The sequence below is a fragment of the Seriola lalandi genome, unplaced genomic scaffold (genome assembly GCF_002814215.2).
Source record: "Seriola lalandi dorsalis isolate HSWRI2012SDOR001 ecotype SW California unplaced genomic scaffold, Sedor1 jcf7180002054208, whole genome shotgun sequence".
Taxonomy (NCBI): Eukaryota; Metazoa; Chordata; class Actinopteri; order Carangiformes; family Carangidae; genus Seriola; species Seriola lalandi.
Window position 1 is genome coordinate 79,570 of NW_019524761.1, and position 19,704 is coordinate 99,273.

At 43.6% G+C, this 19,704-nt stretch overlaps 1 protein-coding gene across 3 annotated transcripts in view; it reads right to left on the reverse strand.

Annotated features, from left to right (window-relative positions):
• The window catches only part of ctnnd2b (catenin (cadherin-associated protein), delta 2b), a 159,641-nt gene that overhangs the window by 61,391 nt on the left and 78,546 nt on the right, over positions 1–19,704 (reverse strand). For all 3 annotated transcript variants that reach the window (XM_087173420.1, XM_087173422.1, XM_087173421.1), the window contains 7 exons: positions 16,801–16,917; positions 11,466–11,617; positions 10,927–11,100; positions 8,270–8,415; positions 6,466–6,716; positions 4,754–4,885; positions 1,256–1,499 (listed from right to left, as the gene is read on the reverse strand). In XM_087173420.1, the coding sequence (XP_087029546.1) occupies positions 1,256–1,499; positions 4,754–4,885; positions 6,466–6,716; positions 8,270–8,415; positions 10,927–11,100; positions 11,466–11,617; positions 16,801–16,917 (1,216 nt within the window). The remainder of the gene's footprint in view (positions 1–1,255; positions 1,500–4,753; positions 4,886–6,465; positions 6,717–8,269; positions 8,416–10,926; positions 11,101–11,465; positions 11,618–16,800; positions 16,918–19,704) is intronic.

Consider the following 19,704-nt stretch of genomic DNA (forward strand, 5'->3'; position numbering starts at 1 on the left):
GGGGGGGGGGGGGGGGACCCTCCCTTTAACGCAATGTGGACAACAAAGCTACTGAAATAGCACTGACGTGTGCATGTTGTGAATGTAAAGCAAAATGCCATGCATCACCGGTCAGTCCTTTCAACGTAGCGGTGCAGATGTGCGGATGCTGGAAGCTGCACGACAATGATGCCAGAGCTCGAGAGTGAACAAACAGACAACAGATGTGAGTGCAATGTGCACGGAGAAAATAAACACTTGGACGATGGGTGGAGGAAAGAGCGATGGCAACAACGACCAGAGTCACCTGCGCTAACGACACACTCTGGTGTTTCCAAATGTTTCCATACACTGAAGCGATTCAGCACAAAGTGACTTCCTCATTAGAAAATACTTAATATGTGAGAAAATAATATAATATATAAATATGTGGGTCCTGCTTACACCTGAGTTGAAGTGTCACAGAGAGAGACACTTCAGCTTTAATTAGGCTGCTCCTGACTCTGACAGCTAGTCTGTGTAGTCATTAGTCGGAGAGAAGAAGCTAACAAAGAGAAAGCCACACAATTGGAGTAGTGTTTCAAACTTAATTTGAACTAGGACCAAAGAACGATATAAAAAAAAAGCTATTATTCTGTCTCTGTGTGGATCTCTCTCTTACTCTTTTCGTCTGTCACTGCCTCTCTCTCTCTCTCTCTCTCTCTCTCTCTCTCACACACTCACACTTCACGCCGAGCTCTCTCGGTCTGAAAGCAGACTTCATGCAGACTTTCCACATTAACTGTGTCTTCCTTCCTACTGCACAGACTGGGACTGATTGTCACTAACAGCAATGGCAAACTCTTAAATTGGCCCGAGAGGTGTGTGCAGGCATTCATACGGCAGTGTGAACAAGCCCCCAACACCAGGCAAACCGGAGAGGACAGTGAAAGATGTGGCGTGATGTGTGCCTCATACTAAAGCCCAGATTCAGCCGTTTACTGAAACTCGACCGTCAAATCCTGACAGTCAATTATCTGTCGAGGTGCTACAAACTGTTTTGGTGTCACCATGTCACACTTCCAACTTGGACACTCTTTTGTGGATTGCACTTAAAGCTCTTTTTCTTTGTCACAGTTAAAGGTTAATGTTCTCCAGGTTATTGTTATTGATATATCTTTGATTTGGTGAATCTGGCCCTCAGTAAGTTCAGTGAAAGTGGAAAGGGAGCAGAACAAAGGGCTTCATCAACAAGCCAGAGCTTAATCCAAGTGAATATGTTTAGTTTTTTCCTCACCTTGGGTCCTTCTGGATGCTGTCCACGGATGGAGACCGGCCCAGGGCGGCCTCGGGCGGGAGGGCGGGGCCCGACTTGCTGTAAGGCGACTCGGTGGACGGGCAGAACTGCAGAGTGCGGTACGGGTTGGCGTAGTCGGCCGCCCCGCCTCCTGTGGCGAAGCTGCCTCTCTGAAAAGTGGCGGTGGCGCTCTGGCTTCCCGTTCGCTGCAAGGGGATTGGGTCGACACCGGGGGAGGGCGGGGCTAAAGCGGGAAGAGGAGCGTAGGGACAGAGCAGATAGTTGAGGACCTCTTGGTACAACTGGTTCACCACTGGGTTTGATGTAGCCGAGGAGTGGCCAAGGGTCAGGGGACAAAGAAACCGCAACCAAACACGAGGATGCACGTAAACACACACACACACACACACACACACATGCACGCACAAACACACACACACACACACGCACAATAAGTAAAAAGCAACAACACCAGCACCAATGGAACAAAACAGCACAGAAGAAAAAAAGCAGAAAGGGAAGAAGCAAAAAATAAATAAAAGTGAATAAATGAGACAAACTTCCGACTGAACAGGTGGAGTAAGTTCAGGTGATGAATGTGATCGTACCAAATGAGTTTCAGATCTTCATTTGGGTGTAAAATCACAGACAGACTGAAGCACAAAATCAAATCAGGCACACAGACATCGTTAACAGAAAAATAAACACAGGACACAGGTCGCATGTAAAACCCGCCGCAGCTGGGAATCAAGGTTTTAGAGATAAATGTCCCCGACTTCAGGGTTAACAAACTAGAGGGGCCCCATGACCCCCAACAACAACAATAATAATAATAATAATAATTATAATAATAATAATAATAATAATAATAATAATAATGATGGGTATTCATCATTTTACAACAGATCATCATCCCTTCAGGTGGTTCAGTGAAATAAACTCTGTGACAAACAAAAGACTTTTGATCATCAGAAATGAAAACCACTTTGTCATTATTTGAAGCCTAAATTCGATCACCAGGAGGTGGACTGGTGCGTAGATCAGTGTTTCGTGATGTGGGGCGTGATGACGTTTAACGCAGACCTTATGTGGTCAACACAAACGCTGAGAAGCTGAATAATCTCTCAGGTTTAAGGACTCGTTTCCTGTGGCACTCTATGACCTAAACTAATCTCCTCCTCATGCAGCCGTATATCGCTCCTCTAACCTTCCACTTTACATTCTCCTTAATTGTGCGTATTACAAAACAGGATCAGCAGTTGAACAGCAGCCGCCGTTACGTTGATCCCGGAGGTTTCGGGGGTCTCGGCGCCCGAGTGTGTGATGGACCCTTCGCAACCTCCTTCATCAGTCTCAAACAGAGAGAGGGATTCAGTTCAGGAAAAACATTGGGGCAGTTCCACCGGCTCGCTGCGAGGGAGGTGAAGTGGGTCACTGTATGTGTGTGTGTGTGTGTGTGTGTGTGTGTGTGTGTGTAACTAGATAACTGCAGGGACCTTGACTAGGCCTGAGGAAATTCACCTGTGATGTGAAGTCGGCTGTGAATTGTTGTCTGCTTTGTTTCCAACTCTGTTCGTCATCTTGAAACTATTTGAACTGACCTTGAATCACAGCCAGGCGTCAACAGCTACTTTGTGTTGCACAGAAAAATAAAAAGAAGTGAAAGGCAGATCTAAGCTGTTGTGTTATTTTTGACAGACAGTGTGGGGGTTTTATTTCTTTATTTATTTTTTTGCTGCTGCTGTCGTGAGTCGTGAATGACATCTGCGCACACAAAGACGAAGATGAAGACTGTTATTGCGTACGGGGAGCCAGAGGGACAAAACAAAAAAAAAAAAAGACCTCAAACCTTTTAATTATTAGGGTGAATTTCTCTTTACTGGAACAAAACCTTGAGGACAAAGTGTGAGGTTTTCTTTCATATTCCACTCTTTGTGTGTTTCTCTCAACGTTCAGGCGACCGAACCGGCGGCACAACGTCGAAAACATTTTAAGGACACGGTTGATTTGCTTTGATTTCAAAGCACCCAAGCTAACGCCCGTGGGATTAATTGAGATTAATTTTCAGCCTTGAAACTAATTAGTTAACAGACTGTGACTGAGAGACAAATTGCCATTGAGACCCCAATTGGATTTGCCTACCTGATCTGGTAAATAGCGCTACATGATCAGATGGTAGGAAGAAGTCTCTTATGTATAGCAGCCATTAATATAAAACCACACTATTAAAAAACACCTAGTTTTTTAAGTGGGACCAAGCTGTGTCTTTTTCTGTTCTGCCCGTCTGCGCTGTGAAGTATTTCTTTGATCCACCACTTTACTGGGGTATCATGTGATGTCTGCGTGCACTCTTGATTTTTAAATTTAGATGGTTCAGTGGGTGAGTTACAGCAGCTGCAGCTATTTCTAGTGTTGGACCATTTGAAGACTTTTTCACAGTCTCACTCCGATTCTCCACGTTACCAGTGGTTTTATCATTTTCCCTTTATGCTTCTAACTCTGTCTAATGAGGCACCTTCATAAATCCAGTTTAAAGTCCTTAAGAACAACTTTTATTCTATGAAAATGCTCCTGATTGTTGTTTCTGTTGTTTTTTTTTCTCCCTCCAGTGTGATATGTGCTTCGTCTTTGCAGGTTAGTACTGCAATTCCACAAAGCTGGGAGGTTTGCAAGAGGCAAAATCGAAGCAGCAGACACGGAGATGTCCCGAGTGTTTAGTTCCAGGCTCCAGAAATTCTGGATCCTACAATTCCCATAATGCAACTCAACCCGCATCTTTCCTCAGACTTCTCCTGCCTGGGAAAGGCAAATCTCCACAGCTCAGGTTCTCTGTGAAGAATCTTTACTCTCCATGGCTATGCTGAGAGATTACCCAGATGACATCATCAGGGTTATGATGACATCATCAGGTTGTTTTCTCAGATTTATTTTTTGCACATCTTATTACTGACTAACATTTACTATTGCATCTGACTTTGGTTTATTCCACAGTGAGGAATCTGTTTATTTAAAAGTGTTTTACATCTGCAGACTTGATGGTTTATTAGAAATTCAGAAGCTCCAAACACTTTATTAAAAACTTTATTAATGACTTAATGACTCTGCAGGGGAGATTCCTCATAACCTGGCAACCCAAAGGTTCTTCGTATGTATATGATCTATAAAGTGAATTATTTGTTAATCACTGAAAATATATTACAAACCTACTTGTCTTCTGTGTCCATCCTCCTTCCTCCTTTTCCTCCATCTCACTTTAATACCTTAGTTGCGAATCTGCAACCGTCTTCCTGTACTGTCTGTGAAAACTCACTGGCCGTCAGACGTTTGCTCTCTGCTCAATCTCTCTCTGTGAATCCTCCTTCCTATTCCCCGTGTCTTATGGGATTCAGTGTTGTAGACTCTGCGCTTGTAGATATCACTTTTAACCTCCTTAAACAAATAACTTTCTATCTCATGTCTTTATTTCCCCTCAGCCTCCATATCCCCACGTCTGCTTACCTTGTCCTCTAAGGTTGGGTTTGGTGTAGACTCTGTCTTCGTAGATGGGGTCGATGTGGTGTTCAGGAGACTGCAGGGGCCGGAGCTCGGAGCCCAGGTGACTGTGCTGGCTGCTGTAGGAACCTCTGGAGCCTGGACAACGCAGGGGAAACACAGAGGTAAGATATACTGACAGAGGGATTGATGGATAGACGGATAATTGAGGGGATGTACCGTAACATTCTCTGGAGATATCAATGTGATCGGTAAGCGGTGGAAACATAGAGAATACAAATTAGAAAGCAAATGAAATTTAGGCCACCGAAGTCAGTATTGTCTTTTAAATGACTTCATAAAACATTTATAGAAATGCTTTCATGTTTTACCCTCTTTAAACTTTAAAAAGGCAAGAGTATCCATTCATCATCAAAGAGCGCCGGGCTGCTTTTGCTGTAGTTACATACACCATAAAAATAAAATAAGCCATTTAAACAGTAGCTTACAGGAAGAGCTCGACTCTGAATCAGACATTATCTTGTAAACACGGCAGCCAGTTCAGTCACCGGTCGTCGAAAATTCAATGAAGTTGCAAAAGACACAGACAGATAAACACATGAGAATAAATTTTCATGTCAAACTACTCAGGCTGGCATGTATTTGCAGGGGGATGTGCAACTGATATTAAAGGTCCCATATTATATAAAGGTCTGTGTGTGATTATAGATCAGCTCTAGCTTCTATATTAATACTGTGAAAGTATCAAAGCCTCAGTCCACAGAGAAATGCACACAGCCTGTATTCAGAAACTGAGCCTTAAAACCAGCCGTCAGGACTTCTGGAACTTTGTGATGTCACAACAAAGCAGTCACCAAGCCCCGCCCACCTGGACCCACCATCCAAACCTTGCAGGATTTTGGTTTCTCTGAGTGTTTTTACCTGAAATCTGCTGTATTTTTATTTGATCACTCAGAAAACATTTTCCTCCAGATACAGGTACAGATACCATATTGACAATAAAACACTGACATCGAAGTGCGACACTGCATAATGATATGATGATTGATATCATATGATCACATAAAAATAACTCTTTTAAAAGGTTTGTCGTTGTAGTTTATATCACTTTGTATTTGATATGAACAAATTTAATTCAACTAAATAAAAGATACTTTTCAAAAATGACAAATCCACCTTTTGATAAAGCTCTAAACAAAGTCAAACTGTTTTTAATTCATGAACTGTTCAGAAATTCACCAGGACAATCTGATAAATTTTAGATAAAACCTTGAGCAAATTTAATAAAAACTGTGTTTTCTTTTGTGTCCTTTTGCTCATGCTGATGAACACTAATCACCTGTAGATGCAAAGTTCACTTGACCTTTAACTATCACAAACTAACATAATGGAACTGCAGCAGAAATATTAGGACCTAAAGAAAACCTGTAATATATAATCTCACTGAACGAAAGGTATTAAAATGGGAATTTCAATTAAGCAGACATTTAGGTTATTCTAAGAAACGATGCAATTAATGAGATTGGTCATTAAGGAACATCTGCACTAATATTATTATTCTATGGCAGGTGAATGTTCATTTTGTTCTTGTTAGAAAGAGAGGACTATCTACATTAAACTACATTAAATTTAATATGACAGTAAATGACATGACGGCACTTCACACACACACACACACACTCACACATTAAAAAAAGTAATAATAAAATGGTCTTGACCTCTACCTGCCAGGCTACCAGGCCTTTGCAGGGTTGCGTTGGCGTAGAGCTCGTGGGAGATCTTGTAGCTGTCTGGTCCGATGTGATGCAGCATGCGCTTGGTGGGCGACAGCGTGGCGTAGCTTCCCACCACCGAGCTGAGCTGGTGGATGGGCGACGAGGTGTGGTTCCCGCCCGGGGAGGCTGCCATGGGGAGGGGTGAGGAGGAGCCGGCGGCGCCCGATGCTACCATGTTGATGGGCGATGACGTGCTGCGGCAGGAGGGAACAAAGGTGTTGGAGAGTTTGTTTCACTGTTGTTCATACGGCTCTGTTTTATACTTCAAAACTGGTTTTAAAGGCTCGTAATGTCCTCTGTGCACATTTGGATCTTGACCCATACTGGTTTTTTTTACAGCTACGTTCCCAAACTTTATTCCTTTTCACCCCTTTCAACAATTCCCTGATGTGATTTCCCCTTAAGTCGCTTTAAGGTTGTTTAAGTCTTATTAAAAGGGACTGATATACTCCAAAAACACGGCGGACAGCGGATGCACACATGAAGCAAACTCAGATATTTTCATGCATGATTGTCGGGGCATATGGTCAACGTGCACAAATCTGTGTGCACAGTCCGTGCTGTCATAAAGTCTGGGCTGCACGCAGTCTGTGTGGACGTTCACAGTCAGGGGCAGGTGATGAAATTTATGGCCATGCGGATGAGAAAACTGTCACACTGCCTGACAAAAATGATATATGTTTTGTATCAGATTGTTCCAGCTCGGTACTGAAACTATATAATATTAACACCAAGAGAAATATTAAACCCCTATGACTCCATCAGACAGATGCACTCTGGACGTCTTGAGCATCATTTCATACATATATATATTTCATATTTGTTTATTTTGGAAACTTTAGGATCTGCACGGGAATTTAAAATAAAATTCTGTGGGTTTGAACAACATTTGGCTACACAGCATGAGCTTGTATCGACTGGCCCACCGGCAGTCTGTTATCTGTTTAACATTGTAAAACTGTGCTTCAGGCGTTTTCATCTAATATGTACTTGTGCACTTAAGCCTCCAATCAATGCACAGAACAATTTAATCCCTTTAATTGTCTCTGACGGGGAAAAACTCTGGACAGAGTCAACACCCAGTAACAGGTGAGACCAGCACATTCAGAGTCTAAAACCAGCATTAGGAAAACGGCAAAGGGACAGGAACATATTCAGAAACCACACGTGTGCTGAGTCGTGGCTTTAACAGTTGAACTAAGGTAAACAGTAAATGCACTGCACTTATAAAGCTCTTTTTTCTAGTCTTATCGACCACTCAAAGCGCTTGATATTACACCCACTCACTGACACACCCATACACACACTAATACACACACTCATGCAGTTCAGTATCCTGCCCCAGGACACTTCAACATGTGGACCAGGAGGAGCCGGGGATCGAACCGGTGACCGTGATATACTCAGCATGCAGCACGTCGATGCTGGTTGCTTTCTTTCTCATAACGTCGCAGGCTGAGGCGTGATGAAGCATAACGTAAAACCTTTTAAAGGAGCGGCGCAGGAGTCTAACATGACTTATACAACACTGAGCTTTCGTTGTGAAACAGGCTCCAGAGTGTTTTTCAAAGGCAGAGATCTCAGCAGCAGGTGAAGTCATTGTTGAGTCACTGGTATTGATCAACAGCCGTATCGACCTCCTGCAAATATCTTCTTTTGACCTTCGGGACCAGTAAAACTCTTACGTAACGTGCTCCTGGCAATGAGACCTTATTAAATCATTTGGTCGGACTGAAATCGAACCAACCTGTAGGACTTGGCGAGCCGGCTGGGTGACTGCTTGGGTGAGGACACCCTCTGTAGCGTGGCGTAGCTGGGCATGTCAGAGGAGGCTGATCCCAGGCGCTGCAGCTTGGTAGGGGATCCCACCGCCTGCAGAGGGGAGCTGACACGCTGTAATAGAAGAGTTGTACTTCATTAAAAGGGAATGTCACTCACTTGAAATATTCATCCGCTCCCTCTTATTCATGCTATTATTTTCAGAGACATGAACAACCCCCCCCCCCCCGGAGCTGGAAACCAGAGAGCACAGACTCTAATCTGTGATAACATCTCGATGAAGAGCTCGGAGTTATTAGACCAAACATAAAGGGATGACTCTGAACTTTTACAACCAAATGAACTTGAAACGCGTCTGCGAGCAATGGGCCGCCAAATGAAGTTTCCTCAGGATCCTCAACATGCATTTTTTTCATTCCGTTGCCAAATGGGGAAATAAGTTGAAGAAATATTTGCAAGGTCTTGCAGTTGCAGGGCTGAAGGTACAATTTTAAACACTCCATTAATTTGGATGAGCTTGGTCAAGACGTGCGAAAGTGAGGACGCTGCCAATTTCTGATACAGCGGAACAGTGCTGTTAAATCTTTTTAAATGAATTCAAAGACATGATTAACACGGGACTCTTAAAATCCTAAGCTCTGAGCCTGGAAAATGAATTCATCACAGTGCAGCAAAAGAAGCAATAAAAGAGTAAATCATCGCCTAAGAGGCCAAGATTTAACACAAGTTTGCTGCATTGTGGCTGCACTGTTGACCGACCCCATACAAGGAACTGCTTGCAAATCATATACAGTAATCCCATTGTACTAATTGCAAGAAAGATGCAGGATAAGCTTTTTCTTTCAGTTGCTACCAACAAAGCAGGAAGTCGGATGAAGAGCGGGCGGCACAGCTCGGCCTCCGCAGCACTGAGGTGCCGTGTGTTTATATTGTATAAAGCACTCAACATCTGCCCCAAATATAACTAATACTTTGGTGGTGAAGTAGTTCACCGCAGCACAGCTGAGAGTTGTAATCTGCTCCGTTAGGTCAGTATATAATCGACAACAGGATTTGTTTATTGGTTCCTAGATTCTTAACATCAGTCAACAAAGTATAAAAACGTCTTTATTTGTATATGTCAGTGTATTTGTGAGGAGGATGTGGAGGTCGCTGGGCTGAGATTTGGTGGACCGTTAGCCTTTGGCCCGAAACTCATCTGGTTAAAACTAATGATTTTCTTGGTTTAGCCGCAACTGCCGTGCTGCATTTATGGTCTGGTAGGAATTTTTTTGTAATCCTGGACATGAATGTAGGTCGGTAATGATGTTACATGAATGTCCTTTTCAAATCCAGCAGACGAACCGCAAACAAACTAAAGGGTTTACGTTTGTTCTATCTTTGCGAGTTGGAGAAATGATAAGCGTGATAAACTCCAGAGGGACGAGTAAATCCTGCAAGACGGGAGTCATGTGACAGCTGCAGCTGTCTGTGGGCTCATTATCAGTGTCCTGGTGCGGCTATTTGTACGGTAAGAGGGTAATCACTGAAGAAGTGCAAAACACAACTGTCCTCAAAAAAAAATGAATAAAGCTCTCCACAACACTTGGGAACGCACAGTAGCTCTCGTTAATCAACCTGCTGTGCTGTAATATCCTCTCACCTCCAGTTCAAACGGAGCCGTAACTTACCACCGTTATTCATTTCTAATTAATGCAAATGTGTTCAAATGTCAAAATGAAGATTATGAGAGAAACAAAAACTAAATAAAGACTTCGAACAAGCTAACCTCCGTCCATGAAGGTCCATGCTAACATAAGGGTTTAAAAACTTATTTAAGAATCCCTTTAAATTAATTACTTTATAGTTTTGTGTTAAAGATCCATTACCACAAAATTTACTCTCAGATTCACTTAACTTGGTCCAATTCTAAGTGTGTCTAGAGAAATAATCAATAATCAATAATTCCTACTCGAATGTGTTTATTGTAACATTTTTTCACAGTCAAAGAAATAACTGAAGTGAATCCATCATCAGCAAATATGATGTTTTCACGAAGCTCGGCTCGGTGGTTCCCTCAGGTGCACCAACTTGAGATTGGAGGTTCAGGACGTCTAACTCTCTACACAGGTAACGCCTGTGTGAAGTTGTGTTATCCAAAAACCAGAATAGCATCTAATCATCTAAATAAATTGATCTGAAATTCTGGTAGGTCTCTAATTAAAAGGAGCTATTTGTAAGTTGTGCTATCGCTACATGGCCGATGTGAGCAATAAAAGCTGTTAACTTACCAGCTTCATCATTGTGTTTATAAGAGGTTACGGCTTCGTCAGGGACAGACTGGGCGCCACAGTTACTCGGGAAGTGAAAAGAAATGAAAGAAATAGAAGCGATACATACTTTTGGACTGGTGAGTAAAAACAGCAGTTAATGCTAGCGTTAGCTATGTGGCGATAGCAAATATATAATAATAAGTACTGCTACAGCTGGTGTGTTCAGAGGCTCCCTGCGAGTCTGCAGAGGGTCGATAAGCGTCGTATTTCCTTAATGCAACAGAACGGATCGGACCATCAGAAAAGAAACTGTGAAACTTTTGGACTCCACCTGGTGGAAGCAGGGTTGGAGGAATTCTTCAGGGATTTTTACCTGTGCAGGCAAAGTGGCGCAGGAGTAATACATGGATGGCCCAGCAGGTGCAGATCCTCCCTCTGTGGGCATATGGAAGGCGCTGCCATGGGCCTGCTGGGCAAATGAGTCTCTCTGGGACTGGGAGGGAGAGTCTGTCCCCACTAACTGGGCAGCTGCACGGCTGGATGTCACCTTGAAAAGGAAGGGAGTGGGGAGGGACATGAGAGGAGTGAGGGAAGGAGGAGGTCGTGGCAACAAGTGAGAAGTAGAAAGGGATGTAAATGAAGGAGGAATGCGGGAGAAAGGAGGGAGGAAGGAGCGAGGGGACAAAGGGAGCACAAAGAAGGGTGAGAGAGAGGGGGAAGATTAAGGGAGCACAGAGTGGGACGGGAGACGGAGGCATGAAGAGGAGGAGGACGGGTGAATAGCGAGAGGAAGGATAAAGAAGCAGAAGGGTGGAGGAAGATGGAAATGACGGGGGGGAGAAAAAGATAAAAAATGGAGAAAAAGGAAACAAGGACAAAGAAATCCTGCGATGAATTCATGCATGTTTGTACCTGATTGTAGCTGTGAACTGCCCCTCCGACCTGCCCGCCGCGGCCCATGACTGTTTCCCCAAGTGCCAGAGCTTGGTTACTATGGTAACCAGCTGCTGCATAGGCATCCTGGTTGTTGAGCTGCAGAGCGCTTTGGGACAGGAGTCCTTGTCCTTATATGGAAAAAAAAAAAAGAAAAGAAAGAAGAATTTACAAAGGAATAAAGGACGATGAAGACACACATGACACCACAGTCGTTTCTTTAATGTAAATCCAGAAATTCTGTTTTTTCTATGTGACAAGAGGAATTCGGGTTCGGAGCTGGAGAGATGTCAAGAGAGGGTGCTATCAGCGTCTCAAAGGCTCGAAACTTCTGATCATTGTCAACAGCGACCTTAAGACTTGGTGTTTCACTCCCGTCAAGCTGCTTTGGTGTGACTGTTTATAACGTTTTGCCTCTCTGTGTTTGTGTGGAGATTGTTCGCGGCCCTGAAAGCCTTTTGTAACCCAGTTTACATGTTATACAATGTTTTCCTATTATCTCTTTTAATGGGAGAAGAACGAATGTGAACACAACAAATGCAACCGTCTCAGTTGGTAACCGACCTTGAGATGAAGAACAGAATAGAAAAACGACTGAAAGCTCAAATAGAATGAAATAGAATACCTTGCCCTCCTTTTCTGAGACACCCATTTGCTTTTTAGCCACTATGTTATTCCAGCCTCTCTCCGCTCTTTTCCTCTCGTGCTCCGCGACCCTTGAATCTCACCCTGTTCCTGACCTCCATTTAAAAACACACTTCTTCCCCGTCTCCCCTCCTCACCCTCTCCCTTTCACTTCCCTGGCCGCTCTCCACTACACGTCTTCTCCACTCCATATTTCTTTGTATAATTCAGCAGCAGGAGTAGAGAGTGTTAGATTGAGGCCAATAAAACGATGATGCAATAATCAGAAGTATGTGTTAACAGCGTATCTTGTGCCTTTATAGATGCATAAATTGTAGTGTGCTGTTCATAATTTGAGATTTTGGGAAAATAAAGCTCGATAAGCTATAGAGTAAGGAGTCGATTAGCTTAGCATGAAGACTGTAAACAGGGAAAACAGCTAGCTTAGATTAGCACAGGTGGTTAAAGACAGCAACTTATGACTGGTTGAGGTCCAACAGCCGGTCTGTCACTTCTGTTGAGGTTATGACACAGTGACCATCTAAAGAGGCGAAGATTACTGATGTCAGCATTAAGATATATTAGGCTAATCTCATTCTTCAGTGTGCAGCACTTTAAACCTACATAATAAGATATAAAGGAGGCCTTTAAGGCAGGTGAACTCGTCTGACTTTGGGCTGAGAAAGAACTAAGGAGAAGCCGCCAGTGGCCAAGTGTTTGGAGTCAGATCCATTTATTATTATTATTTTCTCATTTTGTGAAACATAACCCACGGCTCGGCTTAGTCCTCGGCTCATTACACACCATCTACACTTTGCGATGTTATCTGTCAACTGTGGTAAAAATTTGAAGTGTGAGAATCACTGACACACTGCTGCGTAACACCTTTCAGTTTCGTTTTTATTACTACCACTCTTACTTCTACATTCAGGCCCCTCATCCAGAATCTGCCAAAGGTCGTCGGCCAGGCTCCAGCTGGACGGTCACGCAGTCAGCTACTACTGAGCTAGCAGCCGGTCGGCCGTCAAATCAGCCGGTTAGCCGACTTTTCAGTTTGTGAATCAGGCATCAAATGTTTTTTATTCTCTAACGAAGTGCCTTAAAAACAAACGCCTCCGTATTTGCCCCTTAAATGTTTACGTCAGCGGTCAATTTGTGAATGTGGATGTCATTTATTTTTTTCCGGGTACGTTATCTCAAACTGTTGTTAAACTCTACAAATGTTCACGTCTCGCTTTTGTGGTAATAATTTATGTCTGACACTGTAACTGATTAACAGCAGGTTCACAGAGGAAACACACACACACACACACACCTGCAGCACACTGAGATAAAATGCTGTATTGCTAATTTTACATGCAGCCTCTTTTAATTTAACGTAGATGAATTAATTTCTGGTATAAACGTGCAGACAGAGAGTGACACAAACAGGCTGTAAGTAATTGAAAGGACACATGCGTGGAAGATAATGAAACAACATTTACAACATGTGTTGCAGACTTGTGAACTGTGTATTTGCTTGGATGGCACATAAAGTTTGAAGTGGATTTAATTTAAGTTAATTGAATCATTTGAGGAGGACAGGAGGGCGGGAGCTGTTCGCTGCGCCGGAGCCAAAACGCTCCCATCCCTCTTATTAAAGTCCTGTTAAATTTTTGATGCACCCTTGATTTATTCACTTTTGGTGATGATAGCAACGATGTGCCTCATCAACAGCTTTAATTACAGAAATAAAACTAATTTTTTTACCCAAAATGTCACTTAAAACATGACGTCCCCGAGTAGCACTTTGCTCCAGTAACGCAGCCACTTTTATGTCCGTTTGCCTTTTCTCACTGCACCGGAGAACAACTTTACTTCATTACATCAGCTCTAAATAGAGCCCTAAGTTCCTAGCGCTTAGTATTTATGCTCTTAAAGAAGTTCTTGAGCCGTCCTCCATCATGACTGGCGGTCCCTTTAATCTCTACTGATGCCAGCAGTCGAAGAATCAAACCGAGAGCAGCAGAAACGAGAGGAAACGCTGCCTGTTTGTTATTATTAAAGACAAGAGAAAGAAAGATCACAGAGTGCCAGCGGTCAATATCCACTGCATGGGACAGATAAAAGTCAGCACCTAACGGCAAACGGAGTCAGTGTGGATAAGAGCTTTGGAAAAATAAAGCTCGACTGAAGTGAAGATTCACTTTGAGAGCAGCAAACGTCTCCTGTAGGCAGTCGAGCTGGTGATTGCGCGTTATTGAAAATGTGATATTAAGCTGAAGGTACTGGGTGAGTTTACTAGGTCAAAGCCTCCATGTCCAATAGAGACTCATCTTGGGTGACTACACACACACACACACACACACACACACACACACACACACACACACACACACACACACACACACACACATACACACAAAGAGACACACACATGCAGAAAATGCAATGTAATAACTCTAACTCTAGATGGATTCGCACACAAACCCAGATGTGCGTGCGTGTGTGTGTGTGTGTGTGTGTGTGTGTGTGTGTGTGTGTGTGTGTGTGTGTGTGTGTGTGTGTGTGCAAAGCCAGAGGATGTTTTCCACAGTTTTTGTTTGCCACTTTAGGTTTGTTTCATATGGGTAGTAGAGCCTTTAGGGAAGTGAAAGGCCTCATAAATACATTATCACTCAGATGGCAAACATTGAAGGCTCCATTGAATCCATCTGAGGTGAGTGAGTGAGGGAAAGTGTGTGTGTGTGTGTGTGTGTGTGTGTGTGTGTGTGTGTGTGTGTGTGTTTGTGTGTGTGTGTGTATAGGGGATGTATTAGTGTATTAGAGGGAAGTAATGTGGCGCTATAAGAAGGTTTCTGCCTGTGCTTTTTAATATCATTTCAGAGTTGAATGCACACACACACACACACACACACACACACGCACACACACACACACGCACCTCACTCACTCCTGCTCGGTGATCACACACCACATCTGAAACACACAAGTTGAGTGACCAGTGTTCTCCACTGACACATTTCAATATTTCATGTGTCATGTGTCTATTTTTAAATTCCTATCTGAGGCATGTGCAGTGTGTCTTCTACACACATGAGCACACACACACACACACACACACACACACACACACACACACACACACACACACACACACACGCACGCACAGATTAACATGCACTGCTGGTAAGCAACCCCAGCATGACACATAAAGACACTCAGCGGACTCTGCTGCTGTGTCGTACTAATCTGCTCAGCAGCTTGAGTAAAGGATGATGCTGTGTGTGTGTGTGTGTGTGTGCATGTGTGTGTGTGTGTTACAGGTGTGTGTATGTATGTCTTCATATGCAGTGTATATGTGTAGCCTGAGCTGCTTCTTTACACGGCTGTAATCCTTTTCCTTAGTGTTTAATAACAAGTGTGGGTTTGTGTGCCAGATGGATTTTTTCACTGACTGCTCCTCTCTGCTTTCTTTTTTTTTTGTTTCTTTTTAAACCACAGTCAAACAAATACAAATTGACCATTTCCTGGCAGATGTTGGCAGATGTACCACTTGAAATGCTCAGTAATTTTTTGAAACAATGGCTCCTTGATTTCAGACGGAGGGAAACAAAAACAGGCTTGATTTTTGTCGACAACCGTCGCCGGCATTTTATTAGCTGCAACTAGCTAGATAATTAAGCTAGCTAATTAAGCTAGCTAATTAAGCTAGCTAACAATACTTCCAAGAGTTGGTGGAGAACATCGGTCTGTGATTTAGTTGCGATGGTTGAGGTTGGGATAAGGACCAAAGGAAAGCATTAAGTCAGTGAGTGTCCTCACAAAGACGGAAGTACAAGCCAGTGTGTGTGTGTGTGTGTGTGTGTGCCTGTGCCTCCCCTCTCTGCACTGTGAACAGCAGGCCAGCTGACACCTCAGCAAGGATGGATTAGCATATCAAACTACTGGCACGTCTCTGCATGCCTCCTGACACCTACTTCCCTCCCATGGGGTCGACTATGGAAAAGACACGGGTCATGTTTCAAGGTGCAGCAGGCAGCTGCCTTCAAGAGAAAAACCTCTGAACAAAAAAACATGGTGCTACTCGGCTAGCATCAAATGTTCGACAAAAGTAGCATCTAGCTGGTGAACAACGTGGAGCATTTAGCTGCTAAAGGACCAAATATTTCCTTAAGAGGAACAGAAGGAGCGTAAATACTGGACAGACAGAACATCCTCTAACTGGCTTAAATTTAAGGTAATGATCAAATAAAATAAAACGACTCTTAAAACACAAATAAACTTTTTTCCCCCTCTGTATTGCCAAGTAGAGATTCTGACTATATCCAGCTTCAACCTGGGAAAAACCCTCTGCAGCAGAGAAGAGGTGGATTTATGTTTAAGGTATAAATAGTTAGGATGAGCATAAACCATATTTATACTTTAGATGGAATAAAATAAAAAACAACATCGTGTTTGGCATTTGAGTAGAACCAGATAAGTAAGACATTACTGACTCGGGTTTTATTGGAGGCTGCCTTTGTGAATCACATTTTCTTGGTGAACTCAAACACAGTCAACAAGTTAATTAGCTCCAGACTCCGGTTCTGTGGAGAATCCACTCCCACTGCTGCGCGATCGCACTTTTACCTATTCCCTCTCTCAGCTTTCAGTAAAGTACCAGGAGAGAAACAGCTTCCTCATTTCTTAACCGTGACATTGCTCTTACTGTCTCCCGTGGAGGCGTCCTGCGAGTCCAAGATGCCCGACTCCTGGAGCGACCGGATGCAGGAGTCCACCAGCTCCAGGCCTGTCGTCAGCTCCTCCTCTATGTCCTTCTGTCCATCTGCGAGCGCACAGAGAAAAAAAAAACAGGAAATGAAGACACAGCCTCTCCTGCCTCCTCCACACTCTTCCTCCGTGTGTCCACACTGCGGCGTGGAAGGAGTTACGGGCCCCCGATGACCCCCGGCTCCATATCCACTGTGAACATCATGTACAGTACACACCCCAGACTATACAGGGCAGACGTCCACGTTATCCTGCCACAGGTTTCCAGTGGCAACACCAATTTAAATAAAAGGTGTTGGCCGTTTAAACTCGACTCCCACAATCTGCATCAAAGAAAATCACACACGTTCTTCTCAAGAGTCGTCACTTCAGTCAAATGGAAACTCAGACACAGTTTGACGGTTTCTTCTGACTTTCCACGGTGCAGATTCACGGGAAGCGAATACATGCTAAGCTAACTGTGCTCACTGCCCACCACAGGATCTCAGACATACACAACACAGATAATACAAAAATAACAGCAGTGACAAAGTCCATCAAATTCCACTTTTGTTTAACCGGATCAATACATTGTTCAGGATTTGTTCCATTAACGCGGCTGTTAGGACCTTGGAGCGCTGACGCTCTTCTCCATCTATTCATACACAGATGTTTAACTGAGGGTTGAAAACCTTGTGCACATTCACATCATTTCATTTCATTCAAATAACTTAGATTTATATTTTCAGGTTCCTCGTCGTGTCCATTAAATCTGTATTCCTTTTTCCTCCACATCTGCAAATATTTCCACATCTGGACCATCAAAAAACGATAAACGATAATCTTGTAGAATTAAAATTCACGATCATCCAGCTGCTGATTAGCAACTTAACGAGCAGCATCGTTCACACATCACCAGAGTAACGTGTGACGGTAAACCCTCGTGTCAAACTCATAATCCTGTTGGATGGAGATCTACGTGGCTCCACCACGTCTGTGCAGAGCATTCAGAAAGTTTTCAGACCCCTTCACTTTCTTTTCCTCCGTTTCTCCTGATCATCCTGAGATGTTTCTACATGAATTGGAAAAGCCACACACCTGTCTGTCTCAAAGCTGACAACACAGATCAGGCTACATCCACACCGACGTGTTTTCATTTTTAAAATGCAGATTTAAAGACGACAGTTTTCGCTCTCGTATCAGAAATAATCTCCGTCCACACTAACACACCTGAAAACACATTATCACATGATCATTCACGTACACTGGGCATGTGTGTGTGCAGAGTGTAAACAGGAAGCAGATGGTCTTACTCTGCAGTTGGTTAGGCACAGAAAAAAAACAAACTACGAACGAGGAGAAAACAGAAACAGAAACAGTTGTAGCATTAAAATGCAAAATTTAACTCAACATCAGCTGCTAGCAAAGGCAACAAGGTTGTAATTTGTTATCCATGTTGCATTCACCACTGGTAATCATGACTGATTGGATCCAATCAGGAGGGAGAGGAGAGTCTCCCTCTCTGGCTGCACAGACTACAACAGCAGCAGTGTTTCCAGAAGTCAACTCTGGAGTAGCGTGGACGCCAGGCGTGATGAAAACATGTTAGCGTGGATGAAACCACAGACGCCATGAGGCGGCGGATCTGCCTGCAGAGCTCAGAGACAGGACTGTGTCGAGGCTTCACAAGATTCCCAAGAACCTGACGGTCACTCCGGCTGAGTTTTTCCTTCTTAATAAATTTGCAAAATTGTATAACAAAGTATTTATTGATTGATTTTAGCATCAGGCTGCGACACAGGGGTCTGAATACTTTCTGAGGGCTCTGTAGCTTCCAGGCCTTTTGTCAGAGACGGACTGATAACATGTCCAGTGCCTTCAGGTTAAAGAGAGTCTGCCGAGGAGGATAAAACCTTAAAACTGAGCAACATTAATCTCTGATGGAGGGATGGAGAGGAACGGCAGTAGAGGCCTTAGTGAGTGGATTTAGATGGCTGCTTTTACTGACTTCGACTGATGCAATTGCAGACTGATATTGATGCTGCTGGTGAAATATTTCCAGCGGTGTCTGCGGCATTACGGTGGATTTACTCTCACCCTCACACACAAAAGCCAAAAACTCATTTTTAAACCCGTTTGATCCAGAAGTGATGGACTTTTAATGATTTTCCGATTGATGACGAGATCAAATGGTCCGATTGTGGCGAGCAAAAGTTTTTCTTATTTCATCAAAGAGTAAATTTAGTCTCTCTGAGGGCGAGTGGTCGAGCTGGAGCACAGCAGATGGACGAGGACCACGGCGGAAACACTGAAAGCCTCGAGTGTGAAACGTTTTTGACCACAAGCCTCTGAGCTTCCTCGCGTTTAGTCACCTCTTTGTTGGCAGAGGTCGCCAACCCTGCACCCAGATAATCAATCTACTCTCTGCAGCCTCCGACTGACAGAGAGGGAGCGAGAGAGAGAGCTAAGCGTCGGCCGTGTGCGATGGTGTTTCAGCTAAAACGCTGTCAAAGAAGTTGTCAAGCCCAGAGAAGTGTCTTAATTTGACTTTGTAATTGTCTGAAGGCCTCACACTCATTGATTCTTCATGGAAAACACTTCCCATCTGGCTCCACAATCAGGTTGAACTAAACGCTGAGAATTATTTGCAAATGCTGTTTGACCTTTGCTCAGCTGTCAGAGCGGCTGACGTTTGTTTGGGGAATTTGAGAGACAGGAGGTTTTTCTTTTCTTTTTTTTTGTTAGAACAAGTCTTTTCTGTTCAGGTCTTGGTGCAGAGAGGGAATAACTGCAGCAGCCGCCATAGCTCTTATAAAGGGCTGCATCAATAAACTGAAAATGCATGATGGGGGGGGGGGGGGGG